This window comes from Molothrus aeneus, chromosome 6 (genome assembly GCF_037042795.1).
Source record: "Molothrus aeneus isolate 106 chromosome 6, BPBGC_Maene_1.0, whole genome shotgun sequence".
In the NCBI taxonomy this organism is placed as follows: Eukaryota; Metazoa; Chordata; class Aves; order Passeriformes; family Icteridae; genus Molothrus; species Molothrus aeneus.
This window is the reverse complement of record NC_089651.1, coordinates 10,773,894-10,794,142: the sequence shown is the minus strand read 5'-3', so window position 1 is coordinate 10,794,142 and position 20,249 is coordinate 10,773,894. Positions and strand designations below refer to the sequence as shown.

Sequence of the window (20,249 nt, the reverse complement as noted above, 5' to 3'; positions counted from 1 at the left end):
ATCATTCTTCTAAATGTCTTGCAGGTTGCTGATTACTGCCACAACCTTACCATGATTCAACACTACTTTATTTCTACGAGTCCTTGACAATAAGAGGACAGACAGGACTATTGATCAAATTGGCATCTTAGCAAGGAATGCTGACCATGGATCCCAAACCTGGAGGTGTAGAGTAACTCACTTGCCTAAGGGATCAGTGGAACAGCCACAGGGATGACTAAACACTACCTTTAAACACGGTGCTCTACTACACAAACTCGCTCAGGGACCACAAGGGCGTGGCTGTCCCTCTGTTATTCCGTGTGTTGCTGCTGTCGGAATCCTGAGTTCCACCAGGAATACTGCTGGGTTGCAGAGCAGCTGGCCTTCCCTTCAGGTGCCTCTGACTTTTCATCACAGGAGTTGTAGGAATGGTAGATTCCCAACACCACAGCAAAAATGACTATTGCAGCCACCACAAGCCACACCACATTCCAGTGTTTGCACAGTTTGGGGTACAGGATATATAAATAATTAACGATGACTTCAAGTCTGCTGTAAAATGAAAAGAAAATTATTATATATTAATCAAATGCAATATTTTTATCTTGAGCTTTTCAGTTTGGAAGGTGCCATAGGTGGCACCATCTTTTTTCTTTATACAGACACCTTGTCAGAGAAGAATCAAACTGTAGAGTTCTTTTATGGAGAGCTGTACACTCAGATATTTCAACTCCAACTATTCCATATGAGTAATACTTGTGAGACAGCTGGAGATTGTAAACTTGACTCCTATTTCTCCCAGCTGTCAGCTGGCAAATCTCAGAGCTTGGTATCATGCAAAATTCTGCACTGTTCATACCTTGATCAACTAAATTAAACATTGGAATATGTGGTAAACATTTCATTCCAAGAGCATCGTGACTAATGAGGTGGTTGCTCTCTGAAGGCAGCTGAAATCCCACATCAACAGATGTTTATAGCTATAATGGTTATGGAATGGAAAAGAAGTCTTCTGGATTAGGTAAGGATCCCTGCCTTAATCTGGGATTGGACATAGTACTGGCTTTGGCCAGCATTCAATGTCTCTGTAATGTACAGACAGAGAGCACTGGGTGCCGATGGATGCAGTGTCACTCCAGCGACAGGAATGACACACGGCACCAGTTCATGCTCCTGAATTACAACCTTTAAAAGGCAGTATATATTCACAGAGGGATACATTTTGGCATCTAAGGAACTTTTATGGACCATTCTTTTACCTCAAATCAGAACCAAACCCCAGCAAGATGAAGCATCTTGATGTCAATATACAGCTTTAACTAAAATATCAAAATCAAAAGTTTTATGTTTTGCACCTATCTTGTGTTAGAATATGACTTTCTGTGGAAATACTGTTATTTCGATATGCTTCCCCAGGAGGAAAACATGGCAAAAGGACAGGATAAAACACTTGCTTGGGTACCACAAGTAGAAAAAAATGGCATCTCTTGTATGGACATATTCTACCACTGTCTCACCTGCTTTTCAGATTTTTTATCTCATCTTCATTTTCACTTTCTTCATGTTCCTCATGACTTTCTTTGGGTGTCTCTTCATCTTCTTCCTTCAGTTCCTGAAGTTCCTTGGCCTTCTTCAAGGCTTCCTGATATCTTTATCAGATAAAACATTTCTTTCTTAGTGTAGGATGTATAAGCATGACCTTATTTAATGAAAAATTAGGTTTATGTTTTGTTACATGTAATAAAACACAAGTAGAAGTGTTGCAGCACCTGAATAAGAGTAAAAATTAGCTGAAGACTATGAGTAAGGCACACAGACAGCCACTCTTCCTGAACAGAGGATTATATTAGAGCTGATACCAAATTTATCACTTTGAACAAAAAAAGAAGTTGTTCTCCACAGAGAACAATTTCTGTCTATTGTAAAGGAGCCAGTAAACATTTCTCTATAGCTCTCCATTACTCTGAATATCCTCTAGATACTTCTTTTTTCCTGGAGAATAAATGCAATTCAGTGCTAAAGTCAGATGGCGTGCTGGATTCTGTAGGAGAGGATCAAAATTTCTCTCACTCTTCACATAATGCAAAGTTCTTTGCTTGACATTAGGAAACAGATCCCAAAGTTTTTAAATTGCCCCAAAACATGCTCTGTGAAATATTTTGTGAGACCAACAACATAACTACTGTATTTAAAATTAAATTTTAAAAACACATGTCCTCATCTGGTAGCACATATTTACAGATTTAGTTCACAAAAAGTATTCCCACCCCTTGTTATATGCTTCCTCTTCTATCTTGGCTTTAGTTTCAGGACTGATCTCTTCCAACCCACTCTGTGTCAGCACAGAAGTTGAGGTTTCACAGTCAGGTTCTCCATTTGACTTCCCACTGCCAAGACAAAAGAAGCAGACAGATAAAAAATAACATCAGGGAAATGTGTTGTATTTGGAGTATACTGCAATTTTGTGAGTCATGGTTTGTCTTTTTTAATGTACGTCAGAGAAATGAAATGTCTTTCAAAAGAAAAAATGGAACACCAAGAAAAATATTCATTTCAGGATGTTGTGATTTATGAACAGTAATTATTATGTTTCTAAGGTAAGAAAACTATCATTTTTATTCTTCTTTAAAAAAGAAAAGAGCCTTTCTTACCTGGCTCATCCATGACATTTATTTGCTATTCATGAAAAACATTTCCCTCAACTTTCTAAAACTCATCTTAGAAATTGTAACCTGCCACATAAGAGGAACATAACAGAAGTAATGTCAAATACTAATTCAACAAAACATTGTTTTTATTTGCCTTCTAAGTATTCTCCTGTGTTGACTTTCTAGAACTTTTCTCAAGTAAAAGTTTGGAGCATTTAGCCTGAAGATAAGCTGTTTTATGTTGCTGTCTTCCTGCAGTGCTCTCCTGTTATTTATTTTATCTGGGACAGAGTTTAATTGATTGAGACATAGCAGATCTATCAAAGTCAAGGTTTAATAAGCTCAACAATGGATCCCATTTCACCTTCTGGAATCTCACCCTCTTCGCCTTCTATTCCTGGCACTAAAATAGTTCAACCTGATCGACACAACCTGTGGGCAATGGGTTTTCTCTCAAGTCATATTAACAATAAACATTATTTTCACTTGGACTTTAAACAAACCATGAGTATAAGCTTGAAGTGCTTAAACACACAAGACTGTTCTGGTCTGGGTAATTCTACACTACTAGACCAGCTGGCCCATGCACACACACTTAGGCTCAAACTTGCTTTTCAAGTTCTGCCTCTGTAACTTGGTAACATGATTTGTTTTCCTAGGTGTGAAATATTGATAAGGTTTTTTTGGTTGTTGTATTTTCTCACAGAATTTCTGCACAATTTCAAAGGATGGTCTAGATCTTGCAGAGGTTTTTTGAATAATAGCAGCCAGTGCTGTAGTTTCCCATTTTTGTTTTCTTGGTTGTTGCATACTTACATTCTTAGTGAAGCACAAGGTAAAACAAGGACATAAGATAAATTTGTCCTGCCTCAGCACTAATCTAAAATACATGAAATTCAATATTTTGTAGTCATGTACACATTGAAAGCTTTTAATTTGTCTGTTTAAAGCATTCTAACAAGTAGTAGGAATATCACAGTATTTCAAACTATGATTCTTTAAATTATCATTTAGTATTATCATTTAATAGTTACTGAGATGACCTAGACAAAACTCACCTTTCTAGAAGTGCTGGCAGAGCAGGAGTAGATGTTAGGTTGCTCCTTCCATTACTGGGTGATTCAGACTGTAAGTAAAACACAGCAATAAATGTTATATTCATTAATTAGTTAACATTCGTGACTAAATAATTAAATACCAATTAAAATTCATTAATTAATTTCAAATGAGTGTTCAATAAAATAACAAAGGCGGTGTGCTGCTCAGTTTTCCTTCCCATATTCATAAGCAAAGTATCTTTAAAGTGGTGCTTCCACATTGCTCCAATTAACCAGAGCAAACAATGGACTTGCACACTAAGAATTTTCTCTGACATTTCCTTCTACCCTGTTTATTTTTCCCCAGAAAATGTTCTCCTTCATATACTGATCACTAAACAGTAAAATTATTCTCTTGCTCCTCTCCTATTATCCTAAGAAGATGCATTTATTAGCTGAGTTTTTAATGGGAAATTTTAAACAAAAATAATTCATAATAAACCATGGCAAACAAACAGACCTGGTTCCTGAAGCAATTGACTCTGAGTACACAATCAATAAATTGCACAAACAGATGCTTTTCTTACAAGTAAAATCGATAAATAGATTTAGCTTCTCATCAAAACCCTCATTTAAATAACCCTATATTTTAGCAGAAAACTCCATAACTTTAATGTTATTGTCCCATCTTAGCTCATCTCTGAACCTGCAAGACATACTCACTGTTTTCTCCAAAGCATTTGTATGGATTTATTATGCTCAGATTAGAGTTTCATTTAATTTATTAAAGTTTAACAAAAAGAAATTCAACACAGAGGCTGATGGCTCCACTGATCCAGATCATCACAGAACCTCTGAATTGCTGTACATACATTTCTGTATATTAATTATATTTATTGCTGTTCAGTGGACTTCTGGACACAGTCCAGCTGTGTTTTGTGGTTTCTGGTTGAAATTTCTTTTCTACAGTGTACAGCTATTTTCATTATTTCTTTCCTGTGTGTTACTTCAGATTAAAAGGCAAATTTCTTCATCAATGTCCAGTGCCTGTGAATCAACAGCCTGCCCTCTTCAGCTCTTCCCAAAGGGATCATTCATGGAAGTAGATTGCAATGTCCCCTTACACAATAGGAATTACCTCTGTCCATCCCCTTCAGGATGGAGTCAAAACAAGTTAAATCAATGAAAAACCTGTCATTCTACAGTAACTATGGCTTGCCCCTATGCAAAAATAGTTTAGACAAAAACTGGTAACTTTAAAATGTGGGTTTTACTCACCAGGGATGGCATTGAAGGTATAGGTGAAGCTGTTGGTGACTGACCAGGAATGTTCAAGGAGTTAAATTTAGGAACAACTGCAACACTGACTCTCCTTCGAGGCATATTCTGGGAGAAACAACAATTATTTTTTCTACCATACAACAAGACAGAACGAAGAACAATTCTGTGGGTTAATTTGTGGGGCAAAGATGTAGGTCAGTGTCTCCTTTGGGAAAGGAGAGTTGGGAGCAAAAGTAAAATAAAAGGTCATGGTTTTCCCCAGAAATTCATCTTGTACTGCCTGGTATGGCAAGTGCTTAAGGTGAAATGAGGTGTGGCACAGAGATGCTGCTCTTTTCCCTCCATGCTGAAAGCCCAGTGTAAATCACACACCAGAAATGTTCTGAGTTTATATTGTCAGCTCTTATCATAGGCCTTTATCTTTGATAAGCAGATGCAAAATGATACTGGGGAAAGTGCCAGTGTCACAATGACTGGAAATAATGAAGTCACACGTAAAACTCTTATCTTGCTATGTCCCTATTATGATATACTGTACCCACTACGATCTATTAATTACATGTAAACATATTAATTATATGTTAGATAGCATCATGCAACACTGCGTATATTTCCCAAAGACCATAAAAATTCTTTCTTATGACAACCACCTGCTAATTGTAACAATATATTCTAGCTCAAGTACAGATTATGTAAATTTTTGCTGTCATTTGGTAAGTAGCCAAACGCTTCATCTTGTAGCATCTATGTAAATCTATGCTTGCAGCTAAGTAAAAACATCAAAACACTTATAGCATCTAACAGCTTTGTTTTAGTGCAAATCCAAACACTAAGATTCTGCTCTTTAGACAACTCTACAGGTAAGGAGTGAATACAGCTTTAGTGAATATTTAGGAGTCACTCCATGATTCTGATTCTAGACAAAACCAACCATACCTATTAATTAATGACAATATTATTTAATGTACTCCTGAAAAACTACTCTGGGAAGTCTGCAGCCACAGTAGGCAGTCCATTCTAGTGTTTGGATTCTTTTTCTCCTTATCTTTATTATTTGGACTCATCCCCGTTAAATTTAGTCTTTTTTTGAGACCTCTGCTTCAACCTATGGGGTTCTCATTCTGAAATCCCATCTTGCCCTCTGCATGCTCCGTGCTGTAATTCTTTATACCAAACACTCAGAGGTGGCAGGAATAAACCAAACCTAAAGAACTACAATCTAGTAAAAAAAAAATATGAAAATAAACAGTAGAGTGAGTATAACGCACCTGGTCACCAAATTTCATAATGGTCATACTGGGACTCATGCCTCCCAAGCCAGTGGTTGTTTTAGCAAGGCTTGTGATGGAGTTCATCTCCAGCACTTTTAAGTTTTACAGAAATAAAAACCCCGAGAATTTCACATCAGGCACTACCATTATTGCACAAAGCCATACTAAGTCATGTATCCAAAATTGCAAAGCACATGCAAGAAATTGCATAAACGATATTGAGAATTTACCAGCACTGTTTGACCACAGCCAAAAGAACTGAGTACAGACAAAGAACTGAGTATATAGAAGAAGAAATTTTACTACATAAAATGTTAGCTTTCTTTATATTGCAGAAATACCTTTCCAACAGTGAGAGACATGGATCTAGATGAACGAGGAACCCCATCTTCTGCATAGGAACAAAGATAAAGAACAGTCTTAGAATATGAGTATCTCTAAATAATATTAATATAACCCTTGCTAATATTTCAAACTCAGATACAGTATATTTACACAGGATCTGTAAGTGACCATGTATTTATTGTCATACAGTATTGCCATACAGCTGTCTTCTCAATCACACCTGCACAAGAAATTTTTTGAAATAATTGCAAATAACCAAATCAGTACTATTTTCACTGAATCAGGGAAAAACCCCACTATTGGCCTCCATATACAAGTTCTCACAAAGGAAAATCCTCAGATTTCAGTTTCCAGCAAAGGAAAGAAGAGGTCATTAAAAAAAAAAAGGGTTTTTAATAATGAAATTTTGCCTGACCTGAAAGGTAGTTGCATTAAAATTGTGCAGAGTACATGGATTTGCAAGAGGTCATGAGGAAATATGATTGGATCTCATCAGAATTTGGCAAGTGATAGTGATTCCAAATTACTGTACTATAGCATTAAGTATGGCTCATATGAAACATCTTATTTCTGTAACTTTTGAAAATCTACTCCTGTAGATGAGAACTTATGAACAGGTTTCACAATATTTAAATCATTAACAGCACCAACATCTCTCTGAATTAGAGGCAAGAAAAATCCTTAATTTTTTATTTTTCTTTACCAGATGCACCATAGGTTCTGCTAGAATTCTGATTGGCAAGTTTCTTGAACTCCATTAGTTCAGCATGATCCTTTTCATATGTCCTTTTCAGATTTTCCACATACTGCATCATTACTTCTGTTGCCTTTGACATACGCTTCTCCTAAGGAAGAAAAGAAGGAAATAGCCAGGTAACCTCTACACATCTCCAACAAATCATTTGCCTCTACATGTATGCTCTATATCAGGGCTAAATCTGGAGCTGTTGTTCTTAAGGAAATATTGGTGCCTCCATGACCAAAATTCCGAAGATAGTTAGAATACTTATAGAAGTATTATATTCTGTCAAATGCATTTGAATTGCATTGTGAAATGCAAGTATTGATGTGTTCTTATTTATACTCACTCTGTTCTCATACTCTTTGTAATTGACTGAGTTATTGCCAAAGGCAAGTGACTGAATTAGATGAGTTTTTCGACCCAGATAAGTTGTTTTCTTTTTTTCTTAATATTTTTATTATGTGCTGCACTGATTTGAAATTAGTTTCTTGTGATGCATCTGTAGCTCTGAATAAAATATATGCTCCTGTTATACAGACATTAAATAGCTTAATGGGCAATCTTTCTGCCGTTGGAGTTCTATTTCCAGGCTGCAGGGGTGTGTTACCTGACACTACAACAGATTTTTTAATCTGTCAGAATGGCAAATAAAACTCAGAGGGTGAACACAACCTCTAGCCCAGGCTGGCCAAGAGTGCACCTGTGGATCCAGGATAGAGTTAAACACTAAACACCGGGATGTCCTCACCTGGCGAACGGCTCCGACCATCTCTGCGCGGCTGGAGAGCCTGGCAGCCAAACGCCGCAGCACCGCGATGTCCTCCAGGAGCTTCTGGTAGGCTTCCCTGTGCTCATAGTGGTGCCACAGGTGAGCTGAAGACTGAAGCAAAAACACAGTAGCTTTATCAGCATGTTTTTAGTTCAAATGGAGCGGCCAGAGCCTCAAAATGGGGTCTAAATGTCCAGGCAGAACTCCTCATGGAGAGATTAGCCCCAGAGGGGTGCCAGCACTGCCACCACACCCAGCTCAGAGTGCTGCTGCTGCCCTGGTGCTTCACTGCAAGCTGCAGGAACACAGTTTGAGGCATTAGAGAGGTCTCAGCACATTTGTGATACTTCCATTCTGAAATCTGTAGTGAAACATGCTCTGCTACCTGTGAACTCTACAAATGCCGAGTTCATTTCAATTAGCACTTAAAAATGATTGCTGAGGGACAAAGGACATCCTAATTTTCTGGGCACAAGTATTAAGAAGGCCACACATGTTCTTTCAGTTCCATGATACTTCACTTATTTGGAAAATAAGATAGTCTCAAGAATTGCAATGCTACCTTGACAATAAATTGCAACCAAAATTTGACTGCAAGAATCAAAAAGAAATAAGGGAATATGTTTAGGAAAAATCATGCACAGAATTTCACAGTGTCCTTTTCTTTCTTGACAACTGTAACCTCCTTATTTTCTACAAAACATTGGAAATTCATGTAGATCAGCTTTTTCTTGAAATTAGGTTTCTGAATAACACATCAGTTAGCACAAGACTGATTAAAAAAGTCAGAAAGACTGGTAAAACTGTCACTGAGCCATAAAATCTGTGCCTGTCCTACAGAAATGAAGATAACCTCTCAATGAGATTAGAACAAGTCTAGGTCTAGTATGATAGAGATTTTACAGAAGCCATCACTGCTTTTAATCGCTTCTTAGTTTATTCCATTGTCCAGAGCAAAAGCTTTCATAGGGAAGGCAGTTTCCACTTTGTTATAAATCATGTAAAAAAACCTTGTAAAAGCCAGACTGTAGCATGTGAACTGATTAAAGGAAGAAAATCCTCATCACATCTGTCCCATGCTGGCAACATGAACCTTGGTGCTTAATTAGAGACTCTTGACAGAAATACACAGCAAATCTAACAGACTTAATTCAGTCTGAAAGCTCTGAGATTTAATAGGCTGTTTCTGCTTGCTCTTTACACAGGGAACAGAGGGAAGAGCAGCAAAATAGTCTCAACATTTTTTTTAACAGAAACAATAATTTGAAAATGGAGATTTGGAATTCCAGACGAAAAGATGTGATCACAATCTTTCTTTAATTCTATATTTTCTTACCTGATGATATTCTTGATAAAGGAAATGGGAGAATCATATGTTCTCTTCACTATTCTCAAAAGAATGGCAGCACCTCCCTGCAATAATGCATGCTGGGTCTAAGGCTATTTCCTTTATCAGCCTGGTGTGTAACCATCTCTCCCTTTACGCACAAAGACATGCACAGCACTTCAGTTGACATGTTGTAGCAATTTTTGTCGATTCAGTTAGAAAGCCTAGAGAAAGCTGGCAGGAAGGACTCAAACTACTGCTGTAAAGGAACACCAGGGACAGCTGGAATGAAAGTGTACTCAAAACCTGAGCCTGAGATTGTACCTATTCCTTAAGTATTCCTTGCTGTTTCCTTTCACACAGCCTGCCTTCTAGTATTTGCAGTTAAGAGGCCTTTCAAGTTACAGATCTCAGGATTCAAGTTTCAAATAATTTTGGTATCTTTCATATCTGGACACTTCAAATTTACTGCTAAAGGTCTTGCTCAGGAGAGCATGGATTAGTGCTCCAACTGCAGTTCTGAATGCTCTTAGCTATGTCACAGGCTTATTTCAAGAACTGAACAGCAAATTCCTAGTATTTATTCCTGAAATCTGCTAGACCAGGGAAGCATGCCCTAGGCATTTCCAGCAATGCTGGCCCACTCTGGCAGAATATGCCCTCTCTCAGAGTAGTAGGCAGCTCATGGCAAGAAGTCTGAGCAGCAGAAAATGAAGTTTTGGGGCTGAATTTACAAGTCAAACACATTTGTGATGTTTGTGCACTTCCAGGTACATTACAGTTCAGGAAAAGAATTCCCATAGTTTCCTTACCGTAATGGCTGCTTTAAAGTTTTCCAGTTCCTTCTCAGCATTCTCTTCAGTAAGATTTCTCTCTCTCTCTGCCTGCTGAATTCTAGATTCCAATGTATAACTATCATTTCTAAAGGCCAAGGAGAGTTGTACAAATACATTCTGTTTGGATTAAAAAAAGGTATTTTCCACTAAGTCTCACAGTAATATAATTTTAAATAACAACTTATGAATAAAGTATATGTTTAACTGACTTTGCTGCTTAAATATGTATTGCAACAGAAAATTGAAAGTATTTTCAAATTTGTTTTCTTTGAAAAATCCACTGAATTTCCACTGAAATAGGAATAATGAATGTGTTGCTGCCTCTTTTCCTGAATGTTTTTCTGGGAGCTCTGTGGGGCAGAGACAAAATGAAGGAAGCAGCCTACCAGAAGCACCAGAATCACAATGGATCTGTTTTCTAGCTGCACTTCCTCCAAGGGTCCCCAAGGTTTTTAAACAGATAGTCTGTGCAGAGGAAGTCCAGGGATGAGCTCATCATGAGCATTGTTTTATCTAAGGGATAAACACCTACCCCTGGAGCCAGCAAAAGATGAAGCGCTAACATTTTTATTCTCTTGCACCCTGCTTTTAAAGATTATTTCTTTCTTTACCAGAGTTTACTCATTTCTTAGGATTAATACTTTGCAAAGCTCAAGGCACCAACAGCTCCAGTAGATTGCAGTGTTGTAAAAAAAAAAATCTTTTTCTTGACTGGTATGTGATTTAAAAAATACAAGAACTAAATGCTACAAGCTAGACCTGCAAAAAAATTATTGGCTTGAACTGAGAAAGCAAAAATTATGTAAACTAACAGCAGGATATTATTAAAAAATGCCCCAAAGATCATATTGGCCAATAAAAATGCAATTTAAATTGCTGGGTTTCTGGTCTTATTTAATCTCTTTTTTTTTTACTACTTTAGAATATTAAAACTATTTCCAAAGTGAATTACTATTTTATTATGAACAACACAAACAAATATTTTGCTTACTCCTACTCTGTTGTTTTACAATTTCTATTGCTCACATTTCACAAAATTGTTATCTTGATGGAGTTCAATGTGTTTTGTTGTTGGGTTTTTTTTAATGAGAAATATATTTTGGGGGAAAAAATCACCCCATTACCTCATTCTAATAACCACACTTCGACTTAAAATAATCACTTAAAATTGGAACACGTCTAAAATAATAGCATACTTACCTCAACTTCTTTTTCAGTGAGTGGTGGAGAGCTAGAAATAAAAGTAAAAAATTTCACATTTTAATGAGTTTTTTTCTCTTAGAACAAAGCTATTCTAATACTTAACTGAACAACAAAATTATATTTGAGTTTCCAGAGTTTTCCACTACTTTTCTGTATTGATTACAATCAAGCAATGGTCTCTCAGAAGTTCTTCACCTCATGCATTCATTTATACATAATAATGTATATAACAATTCATTCACCATAAATGTTAAATATTTATTTCACCTGCACAGAGAATCCTTATTGACAGTTCAGAATACCGAAGGCTCTGGTGGTTTTGGTACATAACCATGTGGCTGAATGGAGGAATAATTTTTGGCTGAATAAATTTGGGATTGTCTATTGTTTTAATGTCTCAGAAAGTCCAAATCAGTGGATTCACAAGTGAGTGCTTCAACTACATTTGCAAAATAAACTCAGTTTCTCTAAAAAATTGTCACCTGCAGAAAAACTGCAGAACTCTTACATGCCCAAATTCTACCATTGGAAAGCATCATCTGGCCTGATTATTTTCATGGGGGTGAGAAATAATATTTTCAATATGAGTACATATCTGCAGCAGCAGTCCTGGAAACCAGGAATGGAAAAATCTGTATAAAAATCTACCTGTAGCATGCAATTAAGGTTTAAGACTTTTTATGTAGAACTCAAACTAATTTTAAAAGTTGGCGAATTACTGGAAGCTGGTGCATTCCCCAGAAATTTTCAGTAAATCTGTGTTGCACATTTTAAGATGCAACAATTTATCTCCCTATGAATGGAGGGAAGGGAAGTTGGCTGGAGACCATTAGTGCGCCTTCTCCTGGATGATGTATTTCCACTTCTAATGAGCTTTTACCTTCCTGGAAGCGATTTGTGCACTCTCAGTTTTCGCAGCAATACATCAGGAATGCTGGGCATGACATCAGAGCTGCTCTTTGTCTCTTCCTCTTCAGTGGGGGAAGGGAGAGGTGAAAGGCCTAAAGACATTTTCAGATTAAAAAAATTATGTTACTTGAAAAGTCACACATTCTTTTCTAGAATATTTTAGCTGAGATTTTGTAATAGAACGCTGTCATTTTCTAAGGCTTTAAATGCCACCTGCCAAGATGAAGTGTAGTGTAATGTGCCATACTACAGATTTTGTACACCATTTATTGTTATAAATTACATCAGGTACCTGTTTGCACTGTATGGCAATTGAAACAGGATATCAAGTTATACTTACATTCTCCAATTCTATTACTTTCATAAGGACCAAGACATAACTAATATTTTTTTTTATAATTCATGTTACTTAGCCTCTGTATTTTCATTTTATTTAATTTCACATATATTAGTTCCCTTATCTCCTTCTGTCTTACCAGAATTTCATGAAGGACTCTCCTATAGGAAAGGCAGATTCCCCAGCCAGAATCCCAGACTTGGGAAGGAATCTTTGAACAGTTCTTCTGTTCATAAGTTTAACAGAAGGATTCTTAGACTTGCCATGTAAATTTACACAATTAGTGTGTAAATCTGGAGAGCATTAACATGAAAGATGGAACAGAAGGGGAGATTCTTTCCAGCTACATTTTAGTTCTGTGCATTTGCTTTATATTAAAAAATTCCAGCATTTGCTTAAGAGCAGACACATGCATCCCCATAAAACCCAGCCTGACACCAGAATTAATGCATTCCACTTAGCTAGTGTAGATGCAGAGTTGTGTTTGCTCAGATGGTGACAGTAACTTGTCATTGATAAAAACCATGATGGAGACAGTACATTGGATTCATAACAGTAATAATGAAGTATCTGACTATTTCCTATTGTTTAAGCAAAATTACCACTCCAGTTGAAAAGGTGGCTTCTCTGACAATGTAAGGAAGTAGGTCTCCCTAACAAATTAACTAAGAATTTGACCCCTTGCTTGTTTTCCCCACTGAGGACAAGGAGTTGACCCTTAAAGTTCTGGCTACCATTTAGATAACTTACTGGACTAGAAAAAGCTTGTGACACTCATGAGGATCCACGTTGAGAAGCTGGATAAAATAATCTTTATCTTAATCACAATGTTTTCCTCAAGACTTCCAAACCTGCCAAAATTACGTAGCAGGCTGGTAAATTGGCAACTATTTTATAGTTTCAAACAGAGCCTGCTAAATTATTTCTGGGAAATTATATATTAACAGAGTGACAGGAATAATAGCATCACATCTAAGAATTCAAAGGTATAATCACTAAATATAGAGGACAAGAAGCCTTTTTTATCTTTATGCATTCACACTGAAAATGAATCCATTTCCAGACATAATGTGAAATGCAATATCTCAACCATCTCTCAGTGTAACAGGAACTTTAAGGCTGATGAGCTAGTCCCAGTGCAAATTCATGAATTAGTAAAATGTACAGTATTAAAAAAAATTGTAATTTTCTTTGTATTAAACCTTGGACAATCAGTTTCAGCTCTTTTCATAATAACCATCTTCATTTCAGTTAATGTCACACTGAACAAGTTCTGAATTAACTACTTCCAAACAAATATATAGTTTTGGTTTGGATATTTAGGTTGATATATTTGGTTTAAATATTTTAGCTAAGCACTACTGCTATTTAATTCTTCCACATGTTGAATTATCCTCTGGTTCATATCTTTGCTCTTTACTCTCAATCTTTTTAGATGCAGCTACAAGCATCAAAACTTTTTTGCCTGTGTGAGATTGGAGAAAACATTTGGTGTCCGATTTCTTTTTCCTTATTTATGTAGAGTTTTAAGCCTTTTCCTTTATTTTTCCTTAAAAATCACAGAAATTGAAGTTAAAAAATCCTACTTACTGTAAGACATATTTTTCCAATCCTTCAAACACCTTTATGACTCTTTTCTGGCCTTACATTTTCTCATTCACATTGACATAGAAATGTGGACCAGAAGGGAAAATGCCATTTCAATATTTGTCACATACACTAAAATAATAATAATAATAAAAAAAAAGGAATAAAGTGTCCCATCTCTTATTTATACTCCCAGGGATCATATTCACCCTTATGACCATAATATCTTGCAGAAGTGACATCCATTGAATCCATCACTGCTGAAATGTTTTTACAGAAAATTATTGAAACTTCAGTCCAAATCTATTAGGTACAAGCCAGACTCCATTCCACATGTGCATCTTTTCCCTTGGTTATAACAATACCTACAGTATCTTCTTGGTTCAAATCATCAAGAAAACAAGGTACTATCCATTATCAGTCTCTCTCGTTCATCATTTATTACTGTTCTCCATGACTGCTTCAACTATTCTTGTGATTCAAGATTTTAAGCCTTTTTCTCCTCACTCCCACATAATAGTTATAAAAATCAGTATATACCAAACATTCTTTCCAGTTTTTATGATACTGCACCTTTTTCCTGTTCCGCTGCTTCACTAAGTTCAGGAAGTTTAAGTCCAACTAAATTTTGATTTCTCATCAAAATATGCTCCTGTGAAGAGAAACAATAATATTTCTAACTGAACTACAAATCTCAATTTAAATATCCCTGCCACATGTAAATAAAACACTTACTTTAGTTCACAAACATAATAGAAATATTTGCATTATATTACAGTCAGATGCTCCATAACAGAATACTCATAAATTCACACACACTCTAGAATATTACATATTTCAAATTTCATACAGGCATTATTTTGAAAAATTGCTGGTCATGTAAACAAAGACTTGTGAAATGTGTCCCTTATTCAAGTAGATACATAGAGTTTTGGTGAGAGCTTTAGTAACTGACAATAAAAAAAGCAATTTTGATATAGCCACAGTAATAACTAAGTATCCCAGATAACAGGAGAAATGCAGAAAATCTACATATGAGACTTTGGCCACTTTGACTTTATTAAGACCAGAGCTTGGGTTGCTTCATTGTTACTGTGTTCTACCTCTATTCCTTGCAGGTAGGAAAAAATGCACTCTCAAGGATTAAACCTTGTTCTTTTATTTCTCCTTTTATCATCTCCTCATTTTCTTTCATATTCTCACATGTTTAAATTCACAAATATCTGTTTTTGTTTATGAGTAGACAATTCCTACTGGAGACAGAGCTCAAATCTTGCCTAACTGGAATTACAGATCATCTTGAAAATTTTTTGTTATTCCGTTATTTGTGCTTAACAGCTTCTGGGTCATTCAAAATGATAGAATTAAAGAATTATAGAATGGCTTGGGTTGAAAGGCACCTTAAGGATCATCTGGTTACAAACCCCCTGCCATGGGCAGAGACACCTTTCACTGTCCCAGGCTGCTCCAAGCCCCATCCAGCCTGGTCTTGGACACTGCCAGGGATCCAGGGACAGCCACAGCTGCTCTGAGCACCCTGTGCCAAGGCCTCAGCACCCTCACAGAGAAGAATTGCTTCTGTAATTATATGGGTCCCTATGATCAAAACTTCCAGTACATACACACTAAGAATGTGTGTGTTATATCAACAGGAAGAGATGAATAATGAAGCTGCCATTCCCAAACAATACAATGGGAATGAATTAACCAAAGTGCAGAATTGAGGTCCTCATCTGTCAGCCTTATATTCATCTTAAAATATTAACTACTGGGGGTTAAGGAAAATATCCTTATTAGGCTGTTCAGGAAAGTACCTGCTTCTTTTTTTTCCTTTCAAAAGTCATTATTAGCAATAGAGACATGTTTACTGCTTTCTTTTGGTGGTCTATCATTTCATGAAATTTCTGCTTTTTTTCCTAGGATTTAATTACTTACCATTTAGGAACTTATTTAACAACAGATTAGTCATTTAGAAGCTGACAGATTTGCAGCAGGTTATAATTAGGAACTGTAAATCTGGACATGCTTTACCTGCCCTTGCTGTCAGAGATCTCCAGTTCTACAGCTCTGAACACTTTGAGACATTTTCTGAGACAGTTCAATAATCAACTAATCATCACAAACCCATTTCCTGTCCTCTGAGATCTTGCAAATGTAAACATGCAAGAGGAGCACATGCATATGTATACCTTGAAGTACCACAGTGCATTTGATGCATACCTGAGGGGAACTAAGAGATAGAGTAATTCCATGGAATTTACTTACAGGTTACAATTTAGTCAAGTTGCAAAAGAAAAACATGATACAATTCTGTACTGATTATGCTGAAACTGTTTCCCATTTTATCACTGTATGTTTCTTGAAGTGATAAAAATAATACTAAACAGGTTGAAAGATTAATAGAGTATGAAAAAGACTTTTTAAAACAGGATACAACTGATGACAGGACTTACCTCTCTGAGCTTTGTCAGCTTCTGCATTCGAACTGGCTGAACTTGGATTTGAAGATCTTTGAATGCTTTTAACTGATTGCTGGATTTATTACCAAGAAAGCTTTTATCTTCCTCAGATGGTAATTTTAAAGGGGTTTTCTCTTTCTGTCCAGGCTCCAAGCTATCCCAGGACACAGCCCGTAATAGAGGAGGACGCAGTCCACACAGTTTAAATTCTGGTTTACATGGAACTTTATGAGCCCTCATTTCTAGAACAGGAATTTTTAGCTTTGAGTCCATATTTCCTATTCCTGCTCCTGGTAGATGGGTTCTTAAAGGAACATCATTTTCTTTCCCTTTCTTGAGGAATGATTTTCCAAGTTCATTTTCACAAACATTCATGCAAGTATTAAGAGACATTCTGCCACCATCACCAGCTGAAGGGGAGAATTTAGGTAAAGTATCCATATGTTTACGTGGATCAAAGTTCTCCTTTTGGTCTGAGAGCTTCTCTTTGGAGTTTTCAAAGCCAGCAGAACGAGGAACCAACCTTCCCTGAGAAATCTTTCTTTGATCATTCTGCCTTCGATCAATTAATCCTTTTGCAGCATTCTGAAAGTACAGGGACACACATGAAACAGAGAATCAAGTCCAGATTCCTCTTTTCCCCTGCCCAAGGACAGATTTTCATTGTAAAAAGCCATTTCCTTTTCAGTGACATTTGCTTTTGGATATGTACTGTTGACAAAAGAAATAATTTTTAAAAGGCACTTAAAGAATATTGACTTTGGAATCTCCTCTCTGAACTTTTGAGTTAACCTCTCCCATTCCAGAGTCCATTACATCAATCCTCCTAAAGCCAAGCACCTCAGCATGTTAACGTCTTGGAAAGTCTAAACCACTGACATACACCACAATGGCTATAGTAGATACTTTTACTTTAAAGTTACTTAGTATATTGATTTTAATTGAGCTAGAGCAGGGGGCATGATAGGATGGAAAGATCAAGTGGTAAGCCCACGGTCCTACACTTCTTTTGCAGGTGCTTCATAATTTCTTAAATTATTCTAATTTTTTTTTCACCAGTGAACAATCTTTCAGCATTTTCAGTCCCATCAATAAATCATATGTGTGCTAAGACAAACCAGCAGACTGTGTTCAGCTCTCAATGTGAAACACTTACCTCTGCAGTTTGCCTGTCATCCTCTTTCACAATTCTGTTATTCTAGCAAAAAAAAAAAAAAAAGAAAAGAAAAAACTGTTTTACAAGGTTATCTTTCACACCTATTCTACAATCATACTAATGGCTGAACATTGAATCTCATTTTTTACATTACTAGTTGTATTTATTTATGAAATAACTTCAGGGATTAGCTTTTTCATAGATTAGGGTTATATTGCCTCTTTTTCTATTTTCTACACTTAACAAATCTTATGATCTTTCAGGTCTTGTTGCTGCATAGATTTCTGTCTTCAGACTAAATATTTAGCCCTTGCTGTACAGAGAAAGTACCGTAATCCAATTTTGGTCTCTAAAATGGTATTCCAAACGTACAATTTTTATCAGGGACTAAAAGGGCAGCATACTAAAATAGAGTACTGTAATAACCAGATTATTGCACAGACTATTCAGCTCTTACCTGCCCAGGAGATACTGACTCAAAACTAGTGGTTGTGCATGCATCAGACCCTGAAATATACACATATAATTAGGGCATATCCTGATATTTTGCTCCAAACTTTTACTATTATAGCATTAACAAATACATATGTGCACAGTTTCCCATAACACACGAAGGACAAAAATTCAAATGCCAAAAATACTATTAAAAAAGAAAAAAAAAATCAGGCATATACCAAGTGAAAGATCATTAAATCCTCTCAAAACTCTGTTATTCATAAAATTTAAAAAATAGAACATGTGAACTTGTAACACCACAGGAATAAAAATACTATAAAAATAACTATATGCAAAAAATACATTTTGTATGCATTAAGGAACTTAACATATTCAGGACTAGATGCTTAAATCTACTCTTCTCAAGAAATACTAAACAAATACTTTTTTGGTGAGCTTTTATAAGTTAAAGTTTGAGCCTGCAAATGATTGGATTTGATGATCTTAGAGGTCTTTTTCCCCCTTGATTCATGATCATTTTACCTGATGGAAGTGGAGGAGTGAGAGAGTTGCTCCAAGATGCTATGGGTGAAACTTTAGGACTAAGAGTAGGGGAAACTGCTTCATTAGAACAAAGACATAAACAAAATGAAAAGGTGATTTTACTTCCTAGGCTTGTACCTTTTGTGTTTTTAGAATTCAGATGAGATTAAAACATCAATATCATAGTCATGTGTTTGTCCAGAACCTGACAAGTCATTTTAATTGCCAGGTTGTACTTGGCAATTAGGAGTTTAGAGCATGTTTCATGTCTTATACTCATCAAAATTTGATAAATTTCTATTGATACAGGGAATACTTGCTCTCCTCAGTTTTCTCATACTGTAAGCACTGAGGGGAGACAGCACAAGAGAAGATTCATGAAGAATTTAGGATAAAAGAGAGATGATATATAGTTGCGGGGGTTTTTTCCCTCCAGAGAGTGTCAAGCCAATTGTAAGACAGAATTTTATTTGAAATGGCATTTCAAAGCAAAATGAAAGTCCTATTTCATGGTGAAATGGCATTTTGTTCCAGTTTTAAAACACTTCACATAAAAGGAAAAGTAATTTCAATTGACATTCTAAAACAAAACATTTTATTCTGCTGTTTTTAAAGGAGGATCTGAGCCATAAACTAAGGTAAAAGGACATGTTCAGGATATGAGGCAGTGTAATTGTGTCTGGAGGGAATGTGTTTTCAGCAGGATGAATCTAGCCACTAGAATTTCATTTAAACAACAATTTGTGACCATTTTTCACTTTTCAATAGAAATATTTCATTCATACAGTGTTTGCAGTGTAACTTTACACCATTTTACCCTGACACATCTGGGTACATGGATGGGGCATTTCTGTTTTTGTGGAACCTTGTGGAGGATGTGAGGGATTCTGGCCTTCAAATTAGTCAAGTGCATGGCAACAGCAGCAATGTATAGATTACAGGAGATGTTTGCCTTTAGAGATGTTTGAAGGAGAGTATAAAATATGGTTATCAAGATCTGCCCCTACCTGTGGGTGACTCTGAGAGGCTGCTTCTTGACTTTCTGCCTCTGCGTGTTAGGAACCTCTCACTCACTTTCTTTGCTTCTTCTAACAATTCAAGGTTCTTCTTTTTGTCTTCCTCTGATATTTTGACATCTGGTAGTGGATCATTCACCAGATCAATCACATGACCACTACTGTCTGTGTAGAAAATGTTAGAATTAGAGCTGGACCTTCCATTTCCAGGTATATTGTGGCATGTAAGAGCAACTAGTTCAAAACAAGCCTCTAAATTTATACCTATAAATTTAGCTTTGAGCTTGCATGAAACAAAAAATTGTCTGCTCATTTCTTATGTTGTTACAATCTCAAGTTTAGAGCAAGTCCTCAAAACCACAGGTA

The 20,249-nt window shown here is 36.3% G+C and overlaps 1 protein-coding gene across 2 annotated transcripts in view; it reads right to left on the bottom strand.

Annotated features, from left to right (window-relative positions):
• Window positions 1–293: 293 nt before the first annotated feature.
• IRAG1 (inositol 1,4,5-triphosphate receptor associated 1) overlaps window positions 294–20,249 on the bottom strand; it is a 28,594-nt gene continuing 8,638 nt past the window's right edge. Inside the window, exons 5-21 of one of the 2 annotated variants that reach the window (XM_066552192.1) lie at window positions 19,875–20,048; window positions 18,868–18,945; window positions 18,347–18,396; window positions 17,890–17,931; window positions 16,728–17,318; window positions 14,848–14,926; window positions 12,322–12,442; window positions 11,439–11,469; window positions 10,215–10,355; window positions 8,055–8,186; window positions 7,268–7,409; window positions 6,561–6,610; window positions 4,946–5,053; window positions 3,689–3,756; window positions 2,250–2,369; window positions 1,500–1,631; window positions 294–534 (exon numbers count right to left, since the gene is read on the bottom strand). In XM_066552192.1, coding sequence (XP_066408289.1) covers window positions 294–534; window positions 1,500–1,631; window positions 2,250–2,369; window positions 3,689–3,756; window positions 4,946–5,053; window positions 6,561–6,610; window positions 7,268–7,409; window positions 8,055–8,186; window positions 10,215–10,355; window positions 11,439–11,469; window positions 12,322–12,442; window positions 14,848–14,926; window positions 16,728–17,318; window positions 17,890–17,931; window positions 18,347–18,396; window positions 18,868–18,945; window positions 19,875–20,048 — 2,300 coding nt within the window. The remainder of the gene's footprint in view (window positions 535–1,499; window positions 1,632–2,249; window positions 2,370–3,688; window positions 3,757–4,945; window positions 5,054–6,560; window positions 6,611–7,267; window positions 7,410–8,054; window positions 8,187–10,214; window positions 10,356–11,438; window positions 11,470–12,321; window positions 12,443–14,847; window positions 14,927–16,727; window positions 17,319–17,889; window positions 17,932–18,346; window positions 18,397–18,867; window positions 18,946–19,874; window positions 20,049–20,249) is intronic. The other variant, XM_066552190.1, reaches the window with a different exon arrangement.